The 22945-nt window shown below is 32.9% G+C and overlaps 4 protein-coding genes across 5 annotated transcripts; 1 reads left to right on the top strand and 3 right to left on the bottom strand.

Moving 5' to 3' along the window:
* Positions 1-3488: 3488 nt before the first annotated feature.
* Positions 3489-5325, bottom strand: RpI12 (RNA polymerase I subunit RpI12). The gene is made up of 3 exons (XM_073093900.1): positions 5062-5325; positions 4418-4628; positions 3489-3618 (listed from the first exon to the last, which is right to left on the bottom strand). The coding sequence occupies exons 1-3, from the start codon at positions 5186-5188 to the stop codon at positions 3594-3596; spliced, it is 363 nt and encodes a 120-aa protein (XP_072950001.1). The 5' UTR covers positions 5189-5325; the 3' UTR covers positions 3489-3593.
* Positions 5326-5594: 269 nt separating this feature from the next.
* On the top strand, positions 5595-8925 carry LOC140757973 (chromobox protein homolog 3). The gene is made up of 7 exons (XM_073093898.1): positions 5595-5805; positions 6295-6509; positions 6796-6976; positions 7266-7363; positions 7658-7799; positions 8293-8392; positions 8644-8925. The coding sequence occupies exons 2-7, from the start codon at positions 6307-6309 to the stop codon at positions 8715-8717; spliced, it is 798 nt and encodes a 265-aa protein (XP_072949999.1). The 5' UTR covers positions 5595-5805; positions 6295-6306; the 3' UTR covers positions 8718-8925.
* A 323-nt stretch (positions 8926-9248) lies between these two features.
* Positions 9249-10784, bottom strand: LOC140757832 (uncharacterized). The gene is made up of 2 exons (XM_073093702.1): positions 10667-10784; positions 9249-10516 (listed from the first exon to the last, which is right to left on the bottom strand). The coding sequence occupies exons 1-2, from the start codon at positions 10782-10784 to the stop codon at positions 9249-9251; spliced, it is 1386 nt and encodes a 461-aa protein (XP_072949803.1).
* Positions 10785-11489: 705 nt separating this feature from the next.
* Positions 11490-22945, bottom strand: EH (eclosion hormone). 2 transcript variants are annotated; one of them, XM_073093902.1, is made up of 3 exons: positions 22927-22945; positions 15150-15251; positions 11490-12178 (listed from the first exon to the last, which is right to left on the bottom strand). In XM_073093902.1, the coding sequence occupies exons 2-3, from the start codon at positions 15238-15240 to the stop codon at positions 12003-12005; spliced, it is 267 nt and encodes an 88-aa protein (XP_072950003.1). In that variant the 5' UTR covers positions 15241-15251; positions 22927-22945; the 3' UTR covers positions 11490-12002. The 2 variants fall into 2 exon arrangements, with proteins under 2 accessions (XP_072950003.1, XP_072950002.1); XM_073093901.1 differs by lacking the exon at positions 22927-22945 and adding an exon at positions 19089-19279.

The following is a 22945-nucleotide window of genomic DNA, read 5'->3' on the forward strand; positions in this document are numbered from 1 at the left end:
TGCAATAACGCATAAATAATGTTTAATTGCAAAGATTAATCTTTGCACGTTAATATCACTACTACTTCGTGTCCGTGTATTATCAGCTCAAGAATTTGTATGCAATTACCTATACGTTGAATAAATTGAGGTTCTTTGTTATATGTATGTTTGCTAATTAAGGTATCTGTATTTCAAAACGATCTTTTAATTTTATGACTATTTCGCTTATGTTATAGCAAACCCATATCGGTGTTTTGATCAATTAATGTACGGTACATATCATTTCTGTGTGGAATACATGGTGACAGGAAATAAGATTTATTTATTATGTACTAGACTTTCTAAATTAATTAAGGGTGCAGAAGTTTTTTTTAAAATAATTAATTTAATTTCAAGTAGAACGCGCTCTATATGGAGTTTGTTACATATGTCCATGGGACTCATGGGAGGCAATGACCAACAGGTGGAATCCATGCTCTTAAGCTGTTTCAATCTTAGAAAAGTTATCGACTGATATCTAATGAAAATACCAGGATCGATAGTTTACCATCTCCTTCTTTGCATGGAAGCGCGCATGAAATTAAGCTACCCATGAATTTCTTTTGCTCAGTAAAACTGTATTAAAAAATAAAACAAATACAGAACACGTGTGTGCTATTTTACTCACGTAAGAAGTTATATTTCTTTAGCGTATTTAATAAAAACTAAAAAATAGTGCATGTATCAATACCTATGTATTGATACATGCACTATTTTTTAGTTTTCAAAAAAGGATTCCAATAGATATCCAACCCAATGTCCTGTGTAAATGCCGTCAAATGGACTACAGGAAATGTTAAATTCATAGCCCATTGAAGAAGAGGCTTCAACAAGCACTGGGAACGTGACATTAAATTTGAAAAATCTTAGTGAAGGTTTAAGAATGTTTGTAATGAACGTTTTTTTATGAACATTGATCCGTCTACGGAACGAATTACGAAGTGTTATTTTGAAGAGGCAAAGTGCTAATACGACTGCTGTGTATCAGTCTGAATGAAATGAAATGAAATGAAATATATTTATTTTGTATAGGCCAACGGCGGCACTTACAACTTGTCAGTTACTCGTACAATATTTTCTTAAACTACTACCGGATCGGAACGCGACCTCTACTGAGAAGATCCGGTAAGAAACTCAGTAGGTTTGTCTTTTTTAATTTTAAAAATAATTATTCTCTTTTTCATTTTTTTTTAAATGCCATTATTTTTACATATAATTAATAAAGCATTAAAGCAAAAATTGAAGGAGCTTTTAAAAACTGCCAAGCCAGAGAAAATACAAAATTCTTCAAACCATTGACTAAGCCTTAAGATATTTCAAAATATAAGCCAATCAAAATGTTCAAAAATTTCAATTAAATTGTTTTTTTTTTATGTTTGTTTTTATTTTGTCACCTAGGAACGTATCCCCTATAATCCCATACAAATTACCATTCCGTATTCACGGTTTCTGTTTTCGCGGCATATTTATGGAACATAAACCTCGCAAATAAAGAGCTTTTACTGTAATTGTATCGCAAGGACACACACACGCAACAACTTCAGAGCGGACTAGCAGTTTGGCGATAAAATACAAAGTTATACGACAGGACCGGCACGACGTGTCGTACGTAATGTACTCGTAACTTACATTGTAGGTTTCCGAATTATATTTAGAAGAAAGATCCTTTGGCTATATTGGTACAGTGCATACAGAAGAGAACACTATTAGGGTTGCCGAAATCTAATAGGCTAGGTATTAGCCGTATTTACTTATCCTACATCAATCTACCGGAACAAAACTTAATTCAAGGATAATCATCATCATTAACCCATTATTGTCCCACTGCTGGGCACGGGTCTTCTCTCAGAATGAATATGATTAGGCCATAGTCCACCGCACTGGCCAAGTGCGTATTAGTAAACTTCAAATACTTTTGAGATTTTTTTATTTATTCTTTCAGGTGTGCAGGTTTCCTCACGGTGTCTTCCTTCACCGTTTAAGCAAGTGATAATTCATTTCTAATACGTACATAACTTTGAAAAATCGTAGGTGCGCCAGGGATTTGAATCTCGGACTCTTCGATCGAGAGGCCGAGTTTGTTAAACACTAAGCTATCCACAAGCTATCACTGCTTAAATTGAAGGATATCTTATACAAATTAAGTTACAAAGTATTAATCAGTGCATCTGATCGAAGCGACATCCTGTGTTCCCTTTGCCGACCTGTCACTATTAAACCTTACTTCGTCATCGGTTATCGATTCGACGAACTGCGCGCCCGTTACAAGGCATCCCGTTTAGGTCATCTATCTGGGTGTTTGACCTACGTGTGCAAGGAAAGCAAAGGTTCTAGTAAATCTAATCGATGTGTATTACGATAGGTTTTAGTGTATCTACAACATAAAAGTATATATACAGAAATATGGATTATAAATCTTGACTATGGTTAACGGTTAATTTGGTTAACGTAGTGGTTTAATATTAGTCCTTTCAAACCAGGAGTCCAGGTCTCAAATCCCAGGCATAGTATTCTGAATTTTCTAAGTTACATACATGCCTAATCTAAAGACTAATCTTTGGTGATGAAGGAAAATATCTAAGGTGCAAAAAAAGGCTGGTGGTGGTGTGTTGTGCCTTCACCCTCTAGCGGCCTAAGGGGCGGGCGGAAGGGATGATCCGCCCTAGACCCCCGATTCTAGGGTTGCTTAAAAAAGATGTGATCTGTGAACTGTGTATAAAATCAGTGAAAAAGAAGGTCACCGGAATCAAAGGTATTTTTCGGCAAATAAATATAGGACACATTTGTAATTTTGTAAAATCAAATCAAGTTTTACACTGGGTGGGGACTCCATTTGACATCCCGCCCTGGGCCTCCGACGACCTTGGTCCGCCACTGCCTGCACCTTTCTCATTATGATCGGAAAGCGTGCGAGAGTAATGTGTTGATGATGATGGTGGTAGTGATAATACCTTTGACTTTTCCGAACAATTTTTCTATTAGAAAATAAATCCGGGCGTCCGGGAAAACAAAAGCGAGAGTTTGTCGCATGCGACCTATGCCGTACCTACGTAGCGAACCACGCCGCGCACCCATGGCGCTGTTCATAGTCAGAGGTTCAAATCCCAGGCACGCGCCTCTGAGTTTTCTAAGTGATATGCGTATTAGAAATTATCACTTGCTAAACAGTGAAGGAAAATATCGTGGTGAAATCGGCATTTCTGAGAAAACTTAAAAAAAGTTTTCAAAGGTATGTGATGTCTATCAATTCGCACTTGGCCAGCGCGGTGGTGGGTAAGAAAGGATTAGGTCATATCCTTTCTTATCCTAAGAGGAGACACGTGCCCAGTAGTTGGAAAGCAATGAGTTGATGATGGTGATTATGATAGCAAATAAGATACCAAGATCAATACAAAAATATTCGATTTCTTTATACCGAATTGATACAAATACAAAATACAACATAATTACAGTAAAAATGACTAAAATAAATTTGAAACATTTTATTGACCTTATAATTAATTATATGAAAAATAGACTTAGTTATAACAATATTCTCTTACATGTCCATATTTACAATTATTAAAAAATGTTCATGAATTTTCCGTTTCCTTGTATCTGGAACAAACAAATATATTATTAGTAATAATACAAACATTACTACATAATATTATGTATTGGAAAATACAGTTTCCTCTGAGTAAAATTAAACAATTAATAATTCGCCAAGTACGAGATGAACTCTGTGACAGACGTACAGACAGCAGTCTTAATAATAAAGTTCCGTTTTACCCTAAAAATTAAGTAGCAGGAAAACAAACAAGATTTGATTCCCTAGGAAGTAAGGAACACTCGTATAGATCTGAGTCTTGTATAGATGCCAGGTACTTAAATATAATTTTATTGTATTAAACATACTCATAGTGTGAAATCTATTTATTCTGTTACATTCTTACAACAACATACATATTTATACCATACAAATTTGTGTCATATTACCACGCTTTTATTAGCTTGACCTATATATATGTATGTAATGGAATCTTTGAACTAAATTTTTACCCACTTTGAATGGTCTAATTAATTTAAAATTTTAAACACTTATCAAGAACCAATGACAATACACGATTTCAATAATTTTGTCCCATTCAGCAGGATTGTCAGGATTTCACAATTTTCCTTGTGAGATTTTAGTGTGGTTTTTAGTTTTTTAATTTGATATAACAGGCAAGCATACAACTCACATGAACATACTCGTTGACTTCATTGATTATCGTTGGTCACAGACAGCAGTACATAAAGGTCACTGCTACTCATGGCCATCTGTGACCAACGAAAATCAATAAAGTCACTGTCTGATGCATGCTACATACAAAAAATTATGTAAACTAAAAAAATGTTTATAAAGTTTACATACTTGCAAGAAGTACATGTGAAGAAGACAGTTTGCCCTTCATCAGCAGATCTCAACTGTAGTGTGGCATAGGACATCCTGTCATTCCCACACTTTGGACATTTTCTCTCGACCACTGGACCCTCAGGACTATCCATGTTCAGTATGTTGTCATTGGTCACTGTTGACACACTGTTGAAATGTATTGTGTAGTGGAAGTTCAGGTTGCTATAATCTGAAAATAAATATAGTAACAAATCATTTTATAGATATACCTCTTTATGTGGTGTTTTCAAATGAAAACGGGATTGAATGTTACATACAAGTCTTGAAACATTTTTATAATGATGAACTTTAAATATCTCCTGTAAATATGCAGGTTACTTATAATAAGTGATCACTGAGCTGGTTATCTTGTATGTTGATTATACTAATATCTGCACCATATTAGTCCAAGGTAGTATTTAACACATATCAATTATAACATTTTAAATATATGTAGAGGACAAACGTTCATAATATCCAGTTTAGTAACAGAATTTAAAACCTTTTAAAATTTGAAACATGTAAGAATTTTGCCAGTCGGCTCTTCTCTAGCATGATGGATTAAAAACTTAACCTCTTATTTTAAAGGTCTGTCTTATAGTGAATAAGCTTTCTCAACTTACTTTCGGCATCGTAAACTGATTTGCATGCATAACACTTAACGGATCCAAATTCTTGAAGAAGGGGCAGAATGGAACCACACTTCGCACAAAATGCAGTGCTGGTTGAAAACGGCCCTGACTCTGCCATAGTATAAAGGACAAGTATGAATTGAAAAAGAAATTAATTAACAACTATATAAATTATACTGTGTGAACAATTACGATTTTACTACGTTTTATTAAAAATCATGTGTAAAAAAAGACAATTTAAAAGATTTGTTTGAGTATCAAGTATCAACCTGTCAACTGTCATCTCTGACAACAGTGACAACTGTCAATATCGGTGGATATACGGCACGGTGTCGGCATACTATAGTGCCTATTACAAGTATTTCCCCATAATGTTGATTACGGGATGAAAAACACGAATTTATATTTAAATAACAACGTCACAAATATATTTGTATTAATATACAACCAAGAGTGAAATTATGTAATTTCTATTAATTATCTGTATGGAAGACGCTTGCTATCTTTCTATGGCCACCCGCCATTTGCAAAATACAGTGTCAGTTTGAAGGTTGTTGACAATATTTCTTTGAGGACTTTGGGTTATGAGATTTCGTGAAGTTTCGTGACTTTTCTGCCAACTTATGTTTATGATATTGCGATTTTAAAATTGTTCATTAACACTTGTATTCACAGTGTACTTAAGAGTATAATACTACGTAGTTGAGGCCAGGATTCGACTAAGCGGTCTGTGAGGTAAGAAATAAATAATGCATAAAGTAATGGTTAATAATTCTTGCCTCAACGCTATGAAGTCAGATAGAATAAAGATAGTACATCAGACATTTGACTATAATTTAGTCATCGTTATTGCTTCTCATTTCGACCGGCTAGTATTCGAATCATGCATATATAGTTCATTTTATCGTGTTATTGTAACCATACTTTTATTTACTTTCTTTCAGTGTTAGTGTAGTCGTAGTGTGTAGTAGTTCATATTGGCCATAAAGTATTACTTATCTAAGTATAAATATACCATGGGTAGACCTACAAAAGATGCAGCCCGTGCCAAAAAATATCGAGCCCTAAAAAAAGAAAGGGAAGCATTTGTTAGTATTTGTAACAATAATATTCAATTTGCACAAGTTACATAGCCTATATTGGGTCTGGTGTTCGCAGCTCAGCTTTTTAGCTTCATCCATTATGTTACAATCAAATTCCTATCATTTATTTTGTATTTTGTAGTTATTCGAGCAAATGATGAACGAATCAATGGAGACCAACTTGAGCTATACCCCACAGACTTCACAGTCCATGGAATCTGAACCCAGTGTGAGCCAGCTGCCACAAGTAGGTCCTCAGAGTGGCAAACATGAGGAATTCTCTGTAGAGAAAGTCCTGGACAGACGTGTGAAGAATGGGAAGGTGGAATACCTGCTCAAGTGGAAGGGATATTCCAAGTAAGCTTATTTTGAATAATGATCGAAATCTTTCATATAATTAGAGGCTATAGTCTTTATTATATAAAATACTAGGAAGTTTTAAACAAAAAATATATTTTTTTGTAGATTTGCATTGATGTTTTAATTACAGAATCAAAATAAAATTAGTCTTTAATCCACATATTACATACCTACCTTTAGTTCATATTTTTAAGTAGGATTTATTAACATAATGCAATAAACAATTACATATTACACACACTGAAAACCTCATTACTTGTTTATGTTGTATGGATAATTTTAGTGATGACAACACATGGGAGCCAGAAGACAACCTTGACTGTCCAGAGTTGATATCAGCATATGAGGAAGCTCGCTTGAAGAGGGAGCGGGAGGCAATGCCAACTACAGCAGCTGAGACAGTTGACGAGGGACACTCCACACGCAAGAGGTCCAAACGGGTTGATAAGAAGAGGAAAATTGAGGTGTGCTAATAATATTGTTGCAGTTATAGCAATTTTTTGGTTGATATAACGCTGTTAAAAAATAATTACATTGTTTAAAATATTTGCAAATATGATAAATATGCTCTAACTTACATCCATGCATTGATTAGTGCATGTTTTGATATACATATTTGATACAGTCTTGATTCAAATATTTTTTAACCATTGATATACAACAAGTATTAATTTGAATGAATAAGCAGTTCAGATTGATTGCAACAGTGGACACCATTGGACAATGTTGATGTGGTCTTATATAACTTTTCAGGAAGTAGAAAAACCAAGAGGACTAGCCAGAGGCCTACCACCAGAAAAAATCTTAGCTGGCCAGCTTTTCCATGGCACACTATATTTCTTGGTGAAATGGTAAGTTTATTTTATTACAATTCTAGTACTTGTAGTTGTTTAATCCATAAAATAAGCATTTTCCAATTATGTAGATTGTAGACACTTAGAAAATTATAACCACATAAAGAACCAAAGATTTGTGAAATATTCAACAATTGCATATTCTTACTGTACAATGTACATAGTAGCATAAAACCCTTACACAGCAATGAGGATGTAAAAAAATTTGCAGCCAAGATCAATATTATCATATCTAAAGCATTAACATTGTTTTAATGTATGTTTTATCCACATTTTTACATTACATTTCAGGAGTGGTTGCACAGAAGTAGATGTAGTTCCAGGACATGATCTTGGGACAGCATATCCTGACTTTGTGATCAACTACTATGAGCGATGTGCACCGTTTAGTGTCAGGCACAATGTTGGAAAAGTACCGAGACCTGCACCAGAGGTAAACCATTTTGATGAGTACTTTCTTTGTAATATATAAGTAAAAATATCGGACATTTTGTATAGTCCGCGCCAAACTTCAAGTCCGCTCTGAAGTTGTTGTGCGCAAGTTAAGTTTAGTTTAGCATATACTCCGTAACGTAAAGGCACACTACTGCAATTATGTACTTGTAGATGAGAGCGGGCAGTGGAGGGTGCCGGGCGGTCGTACGCTGTCTTCGTCCTGCTAATGTCTTCAATTTGATATTGTGACGCGACTCGTTTATATATTCGGAACGGACTGGCAATTTGGCGCGGACTATACATGTTACGAGAGTAAATTTGATATCACTTTTTGGCCAAATATGATTTGTTATATTTAGGGTTGGTTATAGAATTCTTTAAATTCTACCTTCATAAGATAATATTAACAGCAAATTCTGAAAATATAATTGTAATATCCTATGCATTTCTGCATTACCATTTTTATTTAAGTGAGTTTAATTATATTTTAGCTTCCACCAGAAGAGCCAACACAGTCACAGTCATCAACAGAAACTGCAATGGAAACATCACAAAATTCTGAAGATCTTATTCCAAATGTTCCACAAGAAGGTAATTTTGTTTAATACTAAAGATAAAAGCAGTTTGTTCCAATGTGTCCAATCTACTCGAAATAACGTAAATAAACAAGGCCTACAATTAGCATCATTTGGTAACATGTGCAACTAAAAAATTCTGTAATGTTTGGCAAATTATATAAAAAAGGATACACACATTGCACTCATAACATACCTCTTTTGCATAGGGTGCTTAAAAGTGATCCAACTGAATGTATTAATTAATTGATTTAACATTTTTTCCAGTGCCATCTTCAGAAGCCTCATCCACACCAATCACGGAGCCCGAGAGCCAGCCTATTGAAGTACCTGTCAACTGACCATCATTTTACAACGCAGACAGTCATGACTACTGACAGACAATAATAATTTTACTGCCAGTAAACAGCTAATATCTTTGTTAAGTTATTGTTGTAAGTAATAGTATAAGATCTGATCACCTAACTTCTATATGTTTTTAATCTAATATATTTTTTTATAGATATTTATTATCTGTGAATGAAATTATTCGAAAGCTCACCATAATATATTATAGTGCCACCAACTTATCTGTTCAGTTGACAGGGTCGCTAGTGCAGCGTCCAATGTTACCATATAATTATATTTGCCTACTGAAGAGGGAGCTCAACAACTTTGAGACCTATGATTTTTACTAGATAAAATATGTAAAAATATTTAAAAAGATAAATAACCTTCGTAAACATCCTAAAAAAAAGAATTAGGTTAATAATGTCAAATTTTAATTCTTAAATGATATTCTAGGACAGGAAAAATAAAAAGTCCAGAATTATTAACTATAATTATTTATATTTTATAAAAATAAAATTTATATTTTATAAAAATAATTATGGTCATGATCTCTTAACTTCGAGGGGCTCCACACCAGACATCTCTGAGCGAAATAATGACGATGCGCCTGAGGTGCCTGTGCCAAGTGATTTACATAATTCGTCATCAGAGTCACTTGAATCGCTTTCGCTATCACTATGCAACTTAATAATGAATGGTTCTTCTAAATATCCATCATTGTTCCTGTATTTTTCTTCAATTCTTTTTACGTGGTGACAATGGTTTTTCCACTCTTCTTTTGTTATTTTATCGAATGCATTCTGAATTAACTGGGGCATTTCAGCACTAGATTTACCAACATTTCGCTCAGCGACATTTCTCTTCATTGAACTCCAAACCATCTCAATTGGGTTCAAATCACAGTGGTATGGCGGTAACCTGAGAACAGAATGGCCATGACTTTTTAATAGATTATCTATTTCATATTCAGGAGCTGGTTTATTACGCTTTATTAATTCTTGCAGTTGAGGTTTCGTCATTTGCTCAGAAAATTCTATATTTCTCTCCCTCAGCCACAATTGCATGACAGCCTTAGTGTGGTTTGAATTGGGACATTTATTAACACAAATGCTGTGATAGGGGGCATTGTCCATCACTATAAGAGTATGCTTATGCAGGTTCGGCAGCAATTTCTTAATAGTCCATCTTTTAAAATTATCATTATTCATTTCATCATGGTAGTCACCGCTCTTAGTGTTTGATTTAAACACAAGAAGAGCATTCTCTACAAAACCTTCTTCGCCTCCTGCATGAACTATAATCCACCTATTCCCTTTTGATACTGGCTCCAAATCACCTTCAACATCTGGGCCTTGCCAACATTTGTCAGTTGAGTGAGATGAGTGTATATAGGTCTCATCTAAATAAACGACGGGTTTTTTTTCTCCAGACTCATTCTCACGAATTTTTTGTAAGTATGCAGCCCTCCACGCAGTTATGTCATTACGCTCACATAGCACTTTTCTATTTGTTTTAGTTTTTTTAAAACGAAATCCTATTTTATGCAGCAGTTTTCTAAGTGTTTCACGTTTTGCAGAGAAATCAATTTCTTCTCTAAGTATGTTTAATAATTTTGGTATAGTCGGAATTTCTTTCCTAAATGAATAAAATTCATGAATTTTTCTCCGTATGACGCCAATGTCAAAATCATCAATGTCCAATTTTCCTGTTTTTCTTTCTCTATTCTTACCGGGAGTAGATAGTTTGACATTACTTTCTTCAGCTTTTTTCTTTTCATTCATGAGCTTGTAAACAAATCGTTCGCTTACTCCTGTAGCAAAAATATAAATACATGAAGTATAAAAAAACATTTACTACCAAAAATACTCAGTGACACTTTAACTAAGTAAAATAAAATAACTGAAATATTTACGCGGGACTTTCTATTAATTAACTATCAACACTTCATAGCAACACTAACCTGTCGCAGCTGCGACGCGTTCTGTCACTTTCTCAAACGGTATTTTCGGAGCTAGCAGGCGTTTTTCTTCCCTCATGAAATCTAAAACCCGTGCATCACTTTTGAGAGGCTTAGGCATTTTTAATCACTTATTACAATTATATTCGAATCGAAAAACAAAGAGCACTCACACTTCAAAGAATTGACAGCGGAATGACATTTCAAAATGGCGGTCGGCTTTGTTTTAGTTCCAGATTTGTCTACTGAACAGAAAAGTTGGTGGCACTATATATCTGAATTACATCTGATTTGCTTGATTAAGTTTTTACATCTACTTTAACATCTTAATAATAAGGGCTGTATTTTGTATTCGTCCTCTGTTTACCGTCGTATTCGATCTATAAACGTGTATTTAGTTTACAAATGAAAATGGACATGGAAGTTATGCTTGGATCTTAGACTATAATTTTTAGAATAAACAAAAAATGGCATCTTGACTTTGTGCAACAAGGCAATTTGTTACATATTAAGAAAAGCACTTAAAAGTAACATCTCCCCTTCCTTAAGTTTACACATTTAAAATGAAAAGTTATAATTGACATTGGCGAATACAATGTTCGCATTTAGTTGTCTACATCTTACGAATGTAATAGCAAAAGTGGATTCAACTTTGTAGCGCATTACAATAGTAGCAGAGAGCACACTCAATACTGTTATGAACGATAATTATAAAATCAAAACTGAAATATAGCATTTGTTACAGTATTAATATAATTTATGCCAAAAAAAAAACTTCCTGAAAGTTGTGATTATTCAGAATAAATTGTATAATTAAAAGACTTAGTTTCATTTCATGCAATATTTTTAATAACTATTTTATATTAATGTAATATACGTACAAATCCCTGTATAAAACGGAATATACATTAAAACTTAAAATTAATAAATGCTTTGGCGTTACATCGGAACGATTTATATATAATAATCATAGTCGTTGCTTTTTTTAAGATTAGACCCTCCCCTTCCCTGCAGTACATTATTTAGTTTCTCAGTAATAACAAATATTTGTAAGTTTTAAATACATAATATCATCATCAAGCCTATTATGCCTTCTGTATCCGACATGACTTGTCACGGTAACGCAACAATAACAAGAGTAACAATTCCTGATGACTAAGAAACCTTATTAAAATATAATCTGCTTTACTCAACAGAGCAGTTTTCCATCACTATTATAAGTCAGAAACACATGTTACAGTCGAACTACGATGGATTCTTTCGCCTTCGCAAAACTTTTAATACTGCTTCTATATTGGAGTGGATATAACCCGTACAACCCATAACTCTAACAAATAAGTTAAAGCTTGTTGAGGAAACGCGAGATAGAGCCGTAGTCTTCGCATTCAGGGATCAGTTTGCCCTTGTACTTGAAACAGGAGTCTGCGCATAGTGGTCCCTCGAACCAAGCACCGAGCATCTTCTTACACAAGGCGCAATTTTCGATGCATATTTCTAGTGGGTCGTAGCCGGCAGCTGGAAAAGTAACAATTATTATGTGGCTGATTAATTTAACAAACGAGGTTTCGTAATATCATTACGATGGGTAATATAACAATTATATAAATTGTCATGTGACGAAAGAATGAGTGTTTCTAAACCACATCACATGTGTTTAAAAATAAAATGAAAATTAGCCGATTGTATTTAAAAAGTCGTTGATTAAACTTATTCACTTATGAAGACATACATTTTCTTACAATGATTTTGCAACTAAAGCCTGGATTTGCCTCCGAAAATTTAATTTTACGTCAAAATCGGTTTGTCCACTTTCAAGATTATTCTCTAATTACAGAAAAAAATATTTAATAATTGAATTTTGCAACATCCAAATATGCAACAAATATAGATTTACGTGTTTTTTTAATTTAAAAAGATATTCAAATTTTCCAAAGACCTTAACTACTTCCACTGAAACAATTAAGCTTTTTGATATACTTTTGTAATTGCAAGCGACGAATGACGGACATAAATACTCGTATCCTAGTCGCGCTGGCTTCTTGAATTGATCTCGACAAGCATCACTATTTTTAACACTTGAGTTAAAAATTTTGAATATACAAATCCTATTGTTTATTTATTAATATGGGTAGGTACACATTATAAGTATGTTATGCTATGTTTTTTTTTTTTTTTTTTTTTTTTTATAATATAAGGGTAGCAGACGAGCATGCAGTCCACCTGATGGTAAGTGGCTACTGCCGCCCATGGACATCTGTAATCAACCCCAGATAGGATTAGATATTCCTACCTAAGGTCGGCCACAGATGCGCCGCTACCCCTAAGGACTAAGCTGGAACGCCTCGGAAAAGTATGTCTCCCTTACCACACCCTTCAAACCGGAACACAGCAGCGCCTAACACTGCTGTTATTAGGTAGAAATAGGTGTGGCGGTGGTGCCGCCGGAGTCGAACCATAAAAGGTTCTACCACCTTACCGATATGTTATGTTATGTTATGTTACCGTTATGTTTACCGATTCTAATACGTTTTTCTGAATAATGTCAAAGACGTCTCAAAGGATCGACCCGTGGTCACGAGGTCAAGTGTAAGCGGCTAAGGTGAGATTGTGTAACAATACGTGGCGAAAGTAAACCTGCTAAACTGCGGATTGGGGTCATTGCCTTTTGCGCGCTTCTGCCAGCTTTTCCAAGTACGTATGTAATGTGTTCTAGGAAACTGATGTAACAGCTTAGTTTTGAGAAGGATATTGGGTTAAGGAATTTCACTCTACTTTAAGTCTACCGATTATTATTATTTTATTTCTGCCGATGAAAAAAATAAAGAGTACTTTTAAATTTTAATTTCATAAAAATGCATTTTGCTAATTTACTTCTACTATGGTAAAACTTAGAAATTTCATTTATTCTTGTCCTTAAGCGTTAATATTGGCAACGGTTTATGTGAACATACGCTTGGTAAATACAGGATTAACTTAGATTAATTTTACCCGGAAAAATGTAAAGTGAAAAGAAAGAAAGAAAATTGCGTAGAGCAACTGGCTTAATTTTATTGCGAAAAATGTCTAATTTCTTGGTAGTTATGTAAACATAATTGAGTTATGAAAGTAGAAAATGGATGTACATTTTATTTGAAGTATACCCAGTACTTATTGAAGTGTGCCTAACAAACTTTAAAAAGGAGTCCTACGTGAAGTTGATCACAAAACCGTATTCACCTAGAGGCTCAAGTTTAAACCTTTCGTATCGCGAATTTAAATTTTGTAAATCTTTCATATACCTATTCCTAAGTACTTATAGTAAATGTAAGAAACAGCCTTAAAACAGAGTTCAACGTGAAGATTAAATATTTTTATGACGAAAACATAATGACATGCGTCTCATATTAATTTAATTCAGCCGTCAATATTTCCCGAATGGGAAGTTAATTTAAAAACTGTCTCATTTACCTACTTCCTTTATTTTTTATTGTACCTATTTATGTTCATAGTATTATATTTACTTCCTATATTTTCTCAATTTAGTGAAAGTTAATTTAATGGATTTACAAACTAATTTGTACAAACCATTTGTAAACTTAAACGTAACAGAAAATTAAAGTGTAAAATTACGTTTTTGTTAAATACTCTTAGGTTTTATTTTGCAATATTTACAATATTATAATAACTTAAACTAAATTTTGTTAATTAACTTTACAGAAAGTGTTTATGTCTACAATGTTTAGGAACTCCAACAAAATATATTTAATTTATAGTCTAGTATGGCTGACCCGGCAAACGTTGTGTTGCCATATTAATAAAAAATGTTAAGGGTGAACAACTCTTATAACTTAGGGGTATGAAAAATAGATAGTAGCCGATTCTCAGACCTACCGAATATGCATATAAAATTTGGTGAAATTCGGTAAAGCCGTTTCGGAGGAGAAAGGTAACTAACATTGTGACACGAGAATTGTATATATAAGTTTATGGATTTAATCACAAAGTACCTACTATTGATTCAATTATCAAATGTTTATGAATCCGTTTCTATCTATATCTATATTATTATGTATATGTATTTTCCCTACAACCGGATATTAGAAAAGCGTTCGGTTGCGTGTGTCGACATAGTTTTCTGAGTATGATGAAAACACATGTTTTGTAAGATGTTTTGCATGACCACTAACTTATTATCAAAATTTAAACACGTGCCGATCCGATAGAAGTTAAAACGTGATCTTATTTTATTACATTTATAGTAAGTTCGAACGTTTGACTGAAGCAGACAACTTACTGGTTCATTCACATACTTCACATATTTTTATAGCATAAATTTTTAATTGAATCCTGGGGGTAAAACTTCTAACTATGCCAGGGTTACAAAATTCAAATCCTAGATTATGTTCTACTAATGTTTAAGTATTTTTCAGTTAAGTAGGTAATATACCCCATGTAAAGTTAAGGAGTTTGTTATCATCATTATTTTAAATAAAATTAATAAACTTACCGATAATAGGATTGGCGTCAGCATATCCTGCATAAGACAGGAATGTTGCTATGGTGAAGATGAAGAAGATTGAAGATGCTGCGCCGGCCATTTTCCTGGTATCTGGAATGGTTTGGTGGGTAAACAGTTCTTAGAATCATAATAATATGGTGACAAGATTATTAACATTCACAGTAATAAAACAAAGGTAAAAATTAAAACTGTTTTAAAAACAATGAAAATGATAAGGTGCTTTCTACATTCTACATATTTTTTTCTTCATACTAATAAATTCGAAACTAGTAATATTCGATGTTTGTGCCTTAGACACACAACACACACAAAGACCACAAACACCCAGACCCAGAACAAAAATCTAATTTATCGTTTAGATAGCTGTCTTGCCGGGGGTCGAACCCGGAACCTCCTGCAGATCGAAATTCTTAGTGACGTAGAGCGTCATTGCTTACTAATGAATTTTTAGTTTTAAACTAGATGTTCAGTATTAAAAATCGTATCAACTACAAACTTCCATAGGTATATTCATTTTTACAACAACTTTCGAAGAAAGTAAAGAAGCAAAAAGACCTTACGATTTAGAATCCACGTTATCCTCTGCCCCTTACGGCCAGGGAGGTTAAATGCCTCGCCACCGTTAGAGCCTAGAAATCTCACAAGATCTTTGCTTGCTACACAGTATTTGTAATCTTGCTTATAGCTCAAGGCACCAACTCTTTATTGTTTCACAGTTGGGCAAGCCCTCAACAAGAGGATGCCTGGAGCGCACTCCACCACGCTGCTCCAATGCCGATTACATTAATTTACTATAAGCAAGTGAGATTAATAAGTTTCTCAATTAATAAGTTAGTTTATTAAAATTGATCATACAATTATTTACGTTTTTTTTTAAATTTAAAGATAAAACTGGCATATTTTGCTTTAACAAAAAAATATATAAGACCAATAAGCGATGTATTAAAAGGTTCAAAGATGTCTGTTAATGTCTATCAAAGGTAACGCGCCTTACACAAAGCGCCCAAAAAAAGCCCAGGTAAGACACATTTTAAGATAATACAATTAATAAGTTTAGCGTATTATAAAGTGCATTATAATTACAAGACATATAAGTGACGTAATTTGACGCGTCAATCCAGTTTGTTGGCCTATCGTGGAAACCTTCAACGAGTTCACTAGACTCACAAGACTGTTAAATAGAAATAATCAGTACCTTCATAACACTTACAAACCATTGTTCATTGAGAATAGCTACGGAAATAACGTTCGAAAGATTTTTTTTTAAAAGATCTAAAAATACATACAGGGTCTAGAGCTTATTATGTTGATATCAACTGATTTATCATTCTTTCTGAGATTACATTTAATGAAAGAGCCAAAAGCCGGCTCATTTTAATATTTTCGTGGAAAAATCGGGATAAAAAAAATAAAAAAAAAACCTTCAAATGCAACGACGTATAAGGAATTCAAGTGAATTCATAAACTAATTTCCAGGTTTGAATTTTACAAAAAAAAATGGACAGTCGTTTGTTTTTGATGTAATTAATTTTATCATTTGATTTAATGGTAAAGGAAAACATCGCGAGGAAACCTCAGTGTCTGACTTTTTCATAATGTTTGCAAAGTGAATTTGAATAATGCGCTTTAATCTTACAAGTTAACAATAAATTTCACAGGCTTTAATCCTTCTCTTATACGCTTAGGCTTTTCTATTTAAGTTTCTACCCCAAAAGATTGGAGTGTTTATAGTTTCTACATATCCAACACAAACTGCAAACAGCAAACTAGTCTCAAATAAATAAACTATAATGAGAAAACTGTACAAAATTAAGAAAATACAAAGCAAGCGCTTAATAAGAATCTTTATTTATGAAGAACCAAGAAATTCGTTTCGAGACAAGAAATTCTTTAAGCACTTCGCTAACTGAGCTGAATTTTTAATTCGTGTTCTTCATTGTTTCCACGTTAGAAATAGCAGAATTCGAATTAAAATCCAAACTTATCTTTGTTGTTTCAGGTGCTTATTTAAAATTTAAAACTTACAGATAAAGGAAACAGTAATTTTTCGATAACGGAACGGGCCTGTTTTAAATTTTGGTTTTTTGTTAACTATTCAACAGGATATTATTTATTAGAAATTAACCTAATGGCAGTATCAATATAAGTAGAGAAAATCTAAAAGATTAAGAATTGACAATATAGAATAAGTAAAATGCCAACTGAATAAGAGCATCGAATTTGCAGCCGACTTCGATAGTACACCAATCCTATATAATATGGTTTATTATAAATATCCATGGGCCGGCGAAGCCACTTAGGTGGAATACAAGCACTTACACACACGAGTACACTAAAATAGTTGCTCATACATACTAGTACATGGCGCATCGGGACAAAGTTAAATTAAATTTACTTTATTAAGTATAACACAATTATTAAGTATCGGCGGAGGAAACCTACATACCTGATGTAGGTTTCCTCACGATGTTTGCCTTCACCGTTTAGCAAGTGATAATTAATTTCTAATACGCACATAACTTTGAAAAAACAGAGGTGCGTGCCTGGGATTTGAACCTCGGACTCCTCAACTTAGAGGCCGAATTTCTTAACCACTAGGCCATCAGTGCTAGTTAAATAATTATATTATATTATACTTTAATAAGTCTAATATTATTTATAAGTATAATATTAATTAAGTATATTATTACATATTTTAATATCTTAATTTGAATCAATTTTATTTGAGTTGATTCTAACGCTGATTATTAAACGCAACAGAAAACTTTAAATTATCAACAGCGAAAAGTGCAAAATATCACACTTCTATAGTTTGATACGATTGTATCTACTAGGTACGAGACAGACTATTCTGAACCTAAATAAATTGTAGATGTATGATTTTCTAAGATGATCTCTTCATATTTATTCGTAATTATTAAAAATTTACCAGTTGTATTAAAATATAGATGTTACGTTATTTATAGTTACAATTACGACTCAATGCCGTTTATACACGCGTATTTTGTTATGAAATTTGTCTCCGCTTAAGTGGGAAGTGGTCGGTGTTCCGGGTACATTTCTATCGAATACGGAAGAGGTCTTACAAGTATATGGGTAATACTGTCAGGTGTATTAATACACGAGAATGTTAACGATAAACACATGATTGTATAATTTGATGCAGAAATAAAAATAATGAGGTGTTAATGACTTACATCTATTTTTGTATTCACGGATGGTTTATGAAATTGAAGTAGATTCAATATCATCAACACTTAAAACCTATTGAGACAAATAAAATAAATGTTCTTTAAAACAATAATAATTTGATTATTTGTGTTCAGAATTACTTTAATTTCATGCTTGTATTACTTTCATTATAAAATGGATTAAGTCATTTACAATTTATGTTGTATTATGAATTGTAAGTATGAATTGTAATGATTTCAATATTAATATTCAGTTAAAATTTTTGGGATGAAGATCCTTGATAAAAACTGAACTGAAAAAAAGTAATCAAATTATGAATTATCTAGGCAAAATAAAATTAAAAAATATTTAATGTAATAAACTATGTACTGCCATAACTTAAAAGGTTAAATGCACAATAAACAAATATCTAGCTTACCTACTACAATTTTCTCAACCCATTATTAGTCTACATTATCACAGACTATCTAAAATACAGGCGTAACAATTACGTAACAGTACTGGTTTAGGTACTTTAATACGGCCTGCAGTAGTTGCACTACGGGTTTGAGTATCACTTTTAAAGGTTTGTTGAGACACTGCTGCAGCTTTTCAAAATACAAAAAAAAAAAATTATAAAATCATGTTTTACATAATATTCATGTAAATAAGTACTGATTTTATTATTACAGAAGACCATAACAAAAGTTATTAAACAATAAACAATAAAACGTCAAACTTTCAAACATCACTCACCGCTTTTACCGTATTCATACGCGCTGCTAAATAATTCACATCAGTTAGTACTAGAAAATGACTGCTAATCCGCACTCTGAACATAAGGCTTTGAACACGATTATCGGTCGAATATCGTAAAAGTTCGCGGGCTTGAAAATTCGTCTCTATCGACGACCGATCGTAAATGATACGAGTTTAAATATGTAGGCTTACGCTATGAACGGCGAGCGAGAGGTGGGGCGCAGGCTGTACCGCGAGTCAGGAATCCAATCTTTGTACTTTTCGAAACCCGAAACTTCTAAATAGGAAGTCCGTTTTCGACGATGATAGCGTGGATGAGACGTTCTAAATTTAAATTTGGATTTGGAATTCGAAAAAAAAACCGTTTAGTACATATTTCAATTTACGGAACAATAACGAACGATGCACCAATTCGTTGCGTTTCCATTGTTATGATAATCTCCGTGGTATTCTTTTTCGATTCGATTTAAACTTTGCTTTGACTTAAATAAAGCTATCAATATAATTATATTAATGCTATATAAATTATACTTGTTAATTTACCGCACGTAAAATACCAGATGAAGATGACTCGCAAATGTAAATCAATCTAAACCAGTTAAAGAAGACCGAAAATGTTAGATATTTTGATTTGATATGGGCGTATAACATACAGGAATTTATTCTAGGAAGTGCTTTAAATAGATATGATTCGTTTACGATCTATGACCATATCTCATTCTTTTGTAAATGTTACGGATATTCTGCTATAATTTTTGCACAGAATATATTTGATAATCCAAAAGTATTTTTATAGCCATACAATGAAATTGTAGTATCTACTTATTTTATGTTTAAAAGAAATTAATAAATATACACATACGGCAATAACATACGGTTACAAAAAATCCAAACCATGAAAACTCATTTTTAATTTACTTCAGTTTGGAATATTCCTATCAATTATTGCATCGCAGTTAGTGAGTCAGTGAATGTAAACTCATAGTAAAATCAAGAAGCAATCCACATGACTCCTTACACCGAATATGACCGGACAGCCTTCGAAGCTAGCCCCAGGCGCCACAATGCTTGTACAGATGATACTTTGGGGGCTATTCAATAACAATCATGATTAATATGACAATATACTCGCGATCGCTAATTCTCATACAATTATCGATAATATCAATGAATATTGTATGTGTCGAATTTTGGTCTCGTTAACGAAGACCAAGTATGTGCAATATTAGAAGGAAGGAACATTTGAAATGTAGGCCTACCATTATTTTCTTGTGCTTATTACAGATCTCAAACACTTTCTGTATTATTAAGTTAATAATTATAGTATAGAAATAATTAGAATATCAGATGTCACTGCGCGTCAAGTTCTTTTGAATTAAAGAAATATAAACCCCATAATTCAGTTTATAAAATAATCAATAAAGAACCAAAATAAACTCTTACATACTATACCTTTATAACTGTCTGTTTTTGCATTTTGGTATCATATATGTAAATGAATATAAATTTAGAATATGGTTGTCTTATTTGCTACATTTGTTTAGTTACTAATTTAAATTAGTAAAGTTGTTACAGAATCGCCCAACTTTTGGAACAAAGGCGATTTACTTCCGCGGTAACTAAAAGTCAAATGTAAATAACCTCTAGATACACGGCGTGAACTACTCGATGCATTAACGATTATAATAATTGATATGTGTCATACATAGCTGGGGTGATTACGCTCGAGTCGGACCAACTCTGGATGGAACTTTCAATGGATGTGATATTTCTGACCATTTCATACACTAAGGAAGCGTTTCATTGTGTAGCAGTCATTCTCAAAGTGGACTGTAACGTCCTATTACGTGAACTAGAGAACTTAAGAAGGTATGGGAGGTAAATAGTCCAAATAAATTGGGTTTATCAAAGCGTTTTAGAGAGCGAAGGCTGATTTGTCTATTTCTAATACTTTAAAATAAAATTAAAACCAGCCTCTTACATACGTTTACTTTTTACCTTAATTACTACTGTTAAATTCTACTGTAAGTGTGCAATAAAGAGTATTCTATTCTATTCTATTCTACGTTGGAACGTTTTCGAGAGGAGAGGACGCTAGAAAATAATTGATTCTCTAAGTGAGCGGATGAATATATTTGAGAACCTCTGGATCGCACGATCTATTAATCTATTTCTTTTTAGTTAACTTCCTAATTTGAAGTGATCCTGCCGGAAACAAATCTGATCGATTTTAGAGCGTCTCTGTTTCCGTGTATGAAATCATTTGTATGAGAACGTTCGCGTAGCTATAAATGCTGATTTCCTGTGCTCGGTTTGACTTAATTTTATTGCTGTAACTACGTGGTTTTGGTTGTCTGTATTAAGCAATATTAAGCTTGTTCAACTCCTGTTTGCGGTTTTTTGGGATTTATTGTATTTCGGTTTCTCTGTGATGGTTTTCGAAGTGAACAATTACATGTTTATATTAAATTGTTTTGTAAGTACCTTTTCCGTTAAAAGAGTTTTCACATTTACCGATATTTTTAGATATTACCTTTTCTTTACTGAACGTTACTGAATAAAGTTCTATATGTCTACGTAATACCTTAAAATAGGTTTCGAGATTAGGCCGTCCCAAGTCTGTATAAATACCTTCATTTAATATTTTTTTATTATATTTTGGTATTGTACAAAAAAGCACGTGAAAACGGATATATCTACACCTGTAATTATCTTAATGTAGAAGAAGAATACGACGTAAAACCGACATAACATGCCTCGATAAAACTTAAAATAAATATAGTCCAAAAAACTAAAAAACACGCTTTTATGATAAAATTAACTAAAAAGTAGAAAATAATATTTAATCTAGGAATCAATTAAGGAGCAGTAAATTGTATACTTGTAAAAAAAGCGTGGAGTGCTCCACTTATCAATTTTCGAAAAGCACCCCACACTTTTTCCACAATTATACAATTTACTGTTCCTTAATTGATTCCTAGATTGAAAATTATTTTCTACTTTTTAGTTAATTTTATCATAAAAGCGTGTTTTTTAGTTTTTTGAACTATATTTATTTTATTAATTTTTAGTATTTGTTGTTATAACGACCATCATTATGCATCGTCTGTAAAAAAAATCAAGTGTCTATCTATTACGGTTTAAGAGATAAAGCCCTGTGACTCACGAACAGACAGCGGAGGGTTTCGTTTTATCTTTTGAGTACGGAATCCTAAAAATACAAGATGGCATTATAGATATGTTTCAGTACATTTGAGTTATAGGAAAATAACATTATTATTTTCCAAAGCTAAAAATCAATCTAGTAACTTTGCCTGAACGCTCTATAAGGCGCTTTCTCTCGCCTCGAAAATCGTTAATCCTGAGGATATTAATAAGGACAATGGTACAAAATTATTAAAATCGTGTATTGTCATTGGTTTTTGATAATTCTTCAAATTTTTGAATTAAACTGAACGCTCAAAGTGGATAGAAATCGGGCTCAAAGATTCCGTTACTGTTACGTACATACATACATACAAACGTACAACCCAAGCTAAAAAAGCGTGTTAAAAATAGCGCCACACTGATGTTATATAAGCCAGAAACTATACTTTAGTTTTATTATTGTTTAATTTTAAACGTTTAAATACAAATTCTAAGTTTTCTCCTAAAACACAAAAAATTCAATATAAAGATTTGAAAATCAATAAATAATCATAATATATCATAATTCATAATACATAAAAATCCATCCAATTACGTATAAGTTGCACTTTTGAACCTCTAGTACCTACTACTTAATCTGTGGCAAATCTGTGTTAAGCTTTCAAAAGCAATCTAAAACTTGTCTTACCCGGTGTTTGTAGTCTGCT

This window comes from Epargyreus clarus, unplaced genomic scaffold (assembly GCF_041222505.1).
Source record: "Epargyreus clarus isolate Ecla_fem2 unplaced genomic scaffold, WU_Ecla_fem_2.2 ptg000005l, whole genome shotgun sequence".
Taxonomy (NCBI): Eukaryota; Metazoa; Arthropoda; class Insecta; order Lepidoptera; family Hesperiidae; genus Epargyreus; species Epargyreus clarus.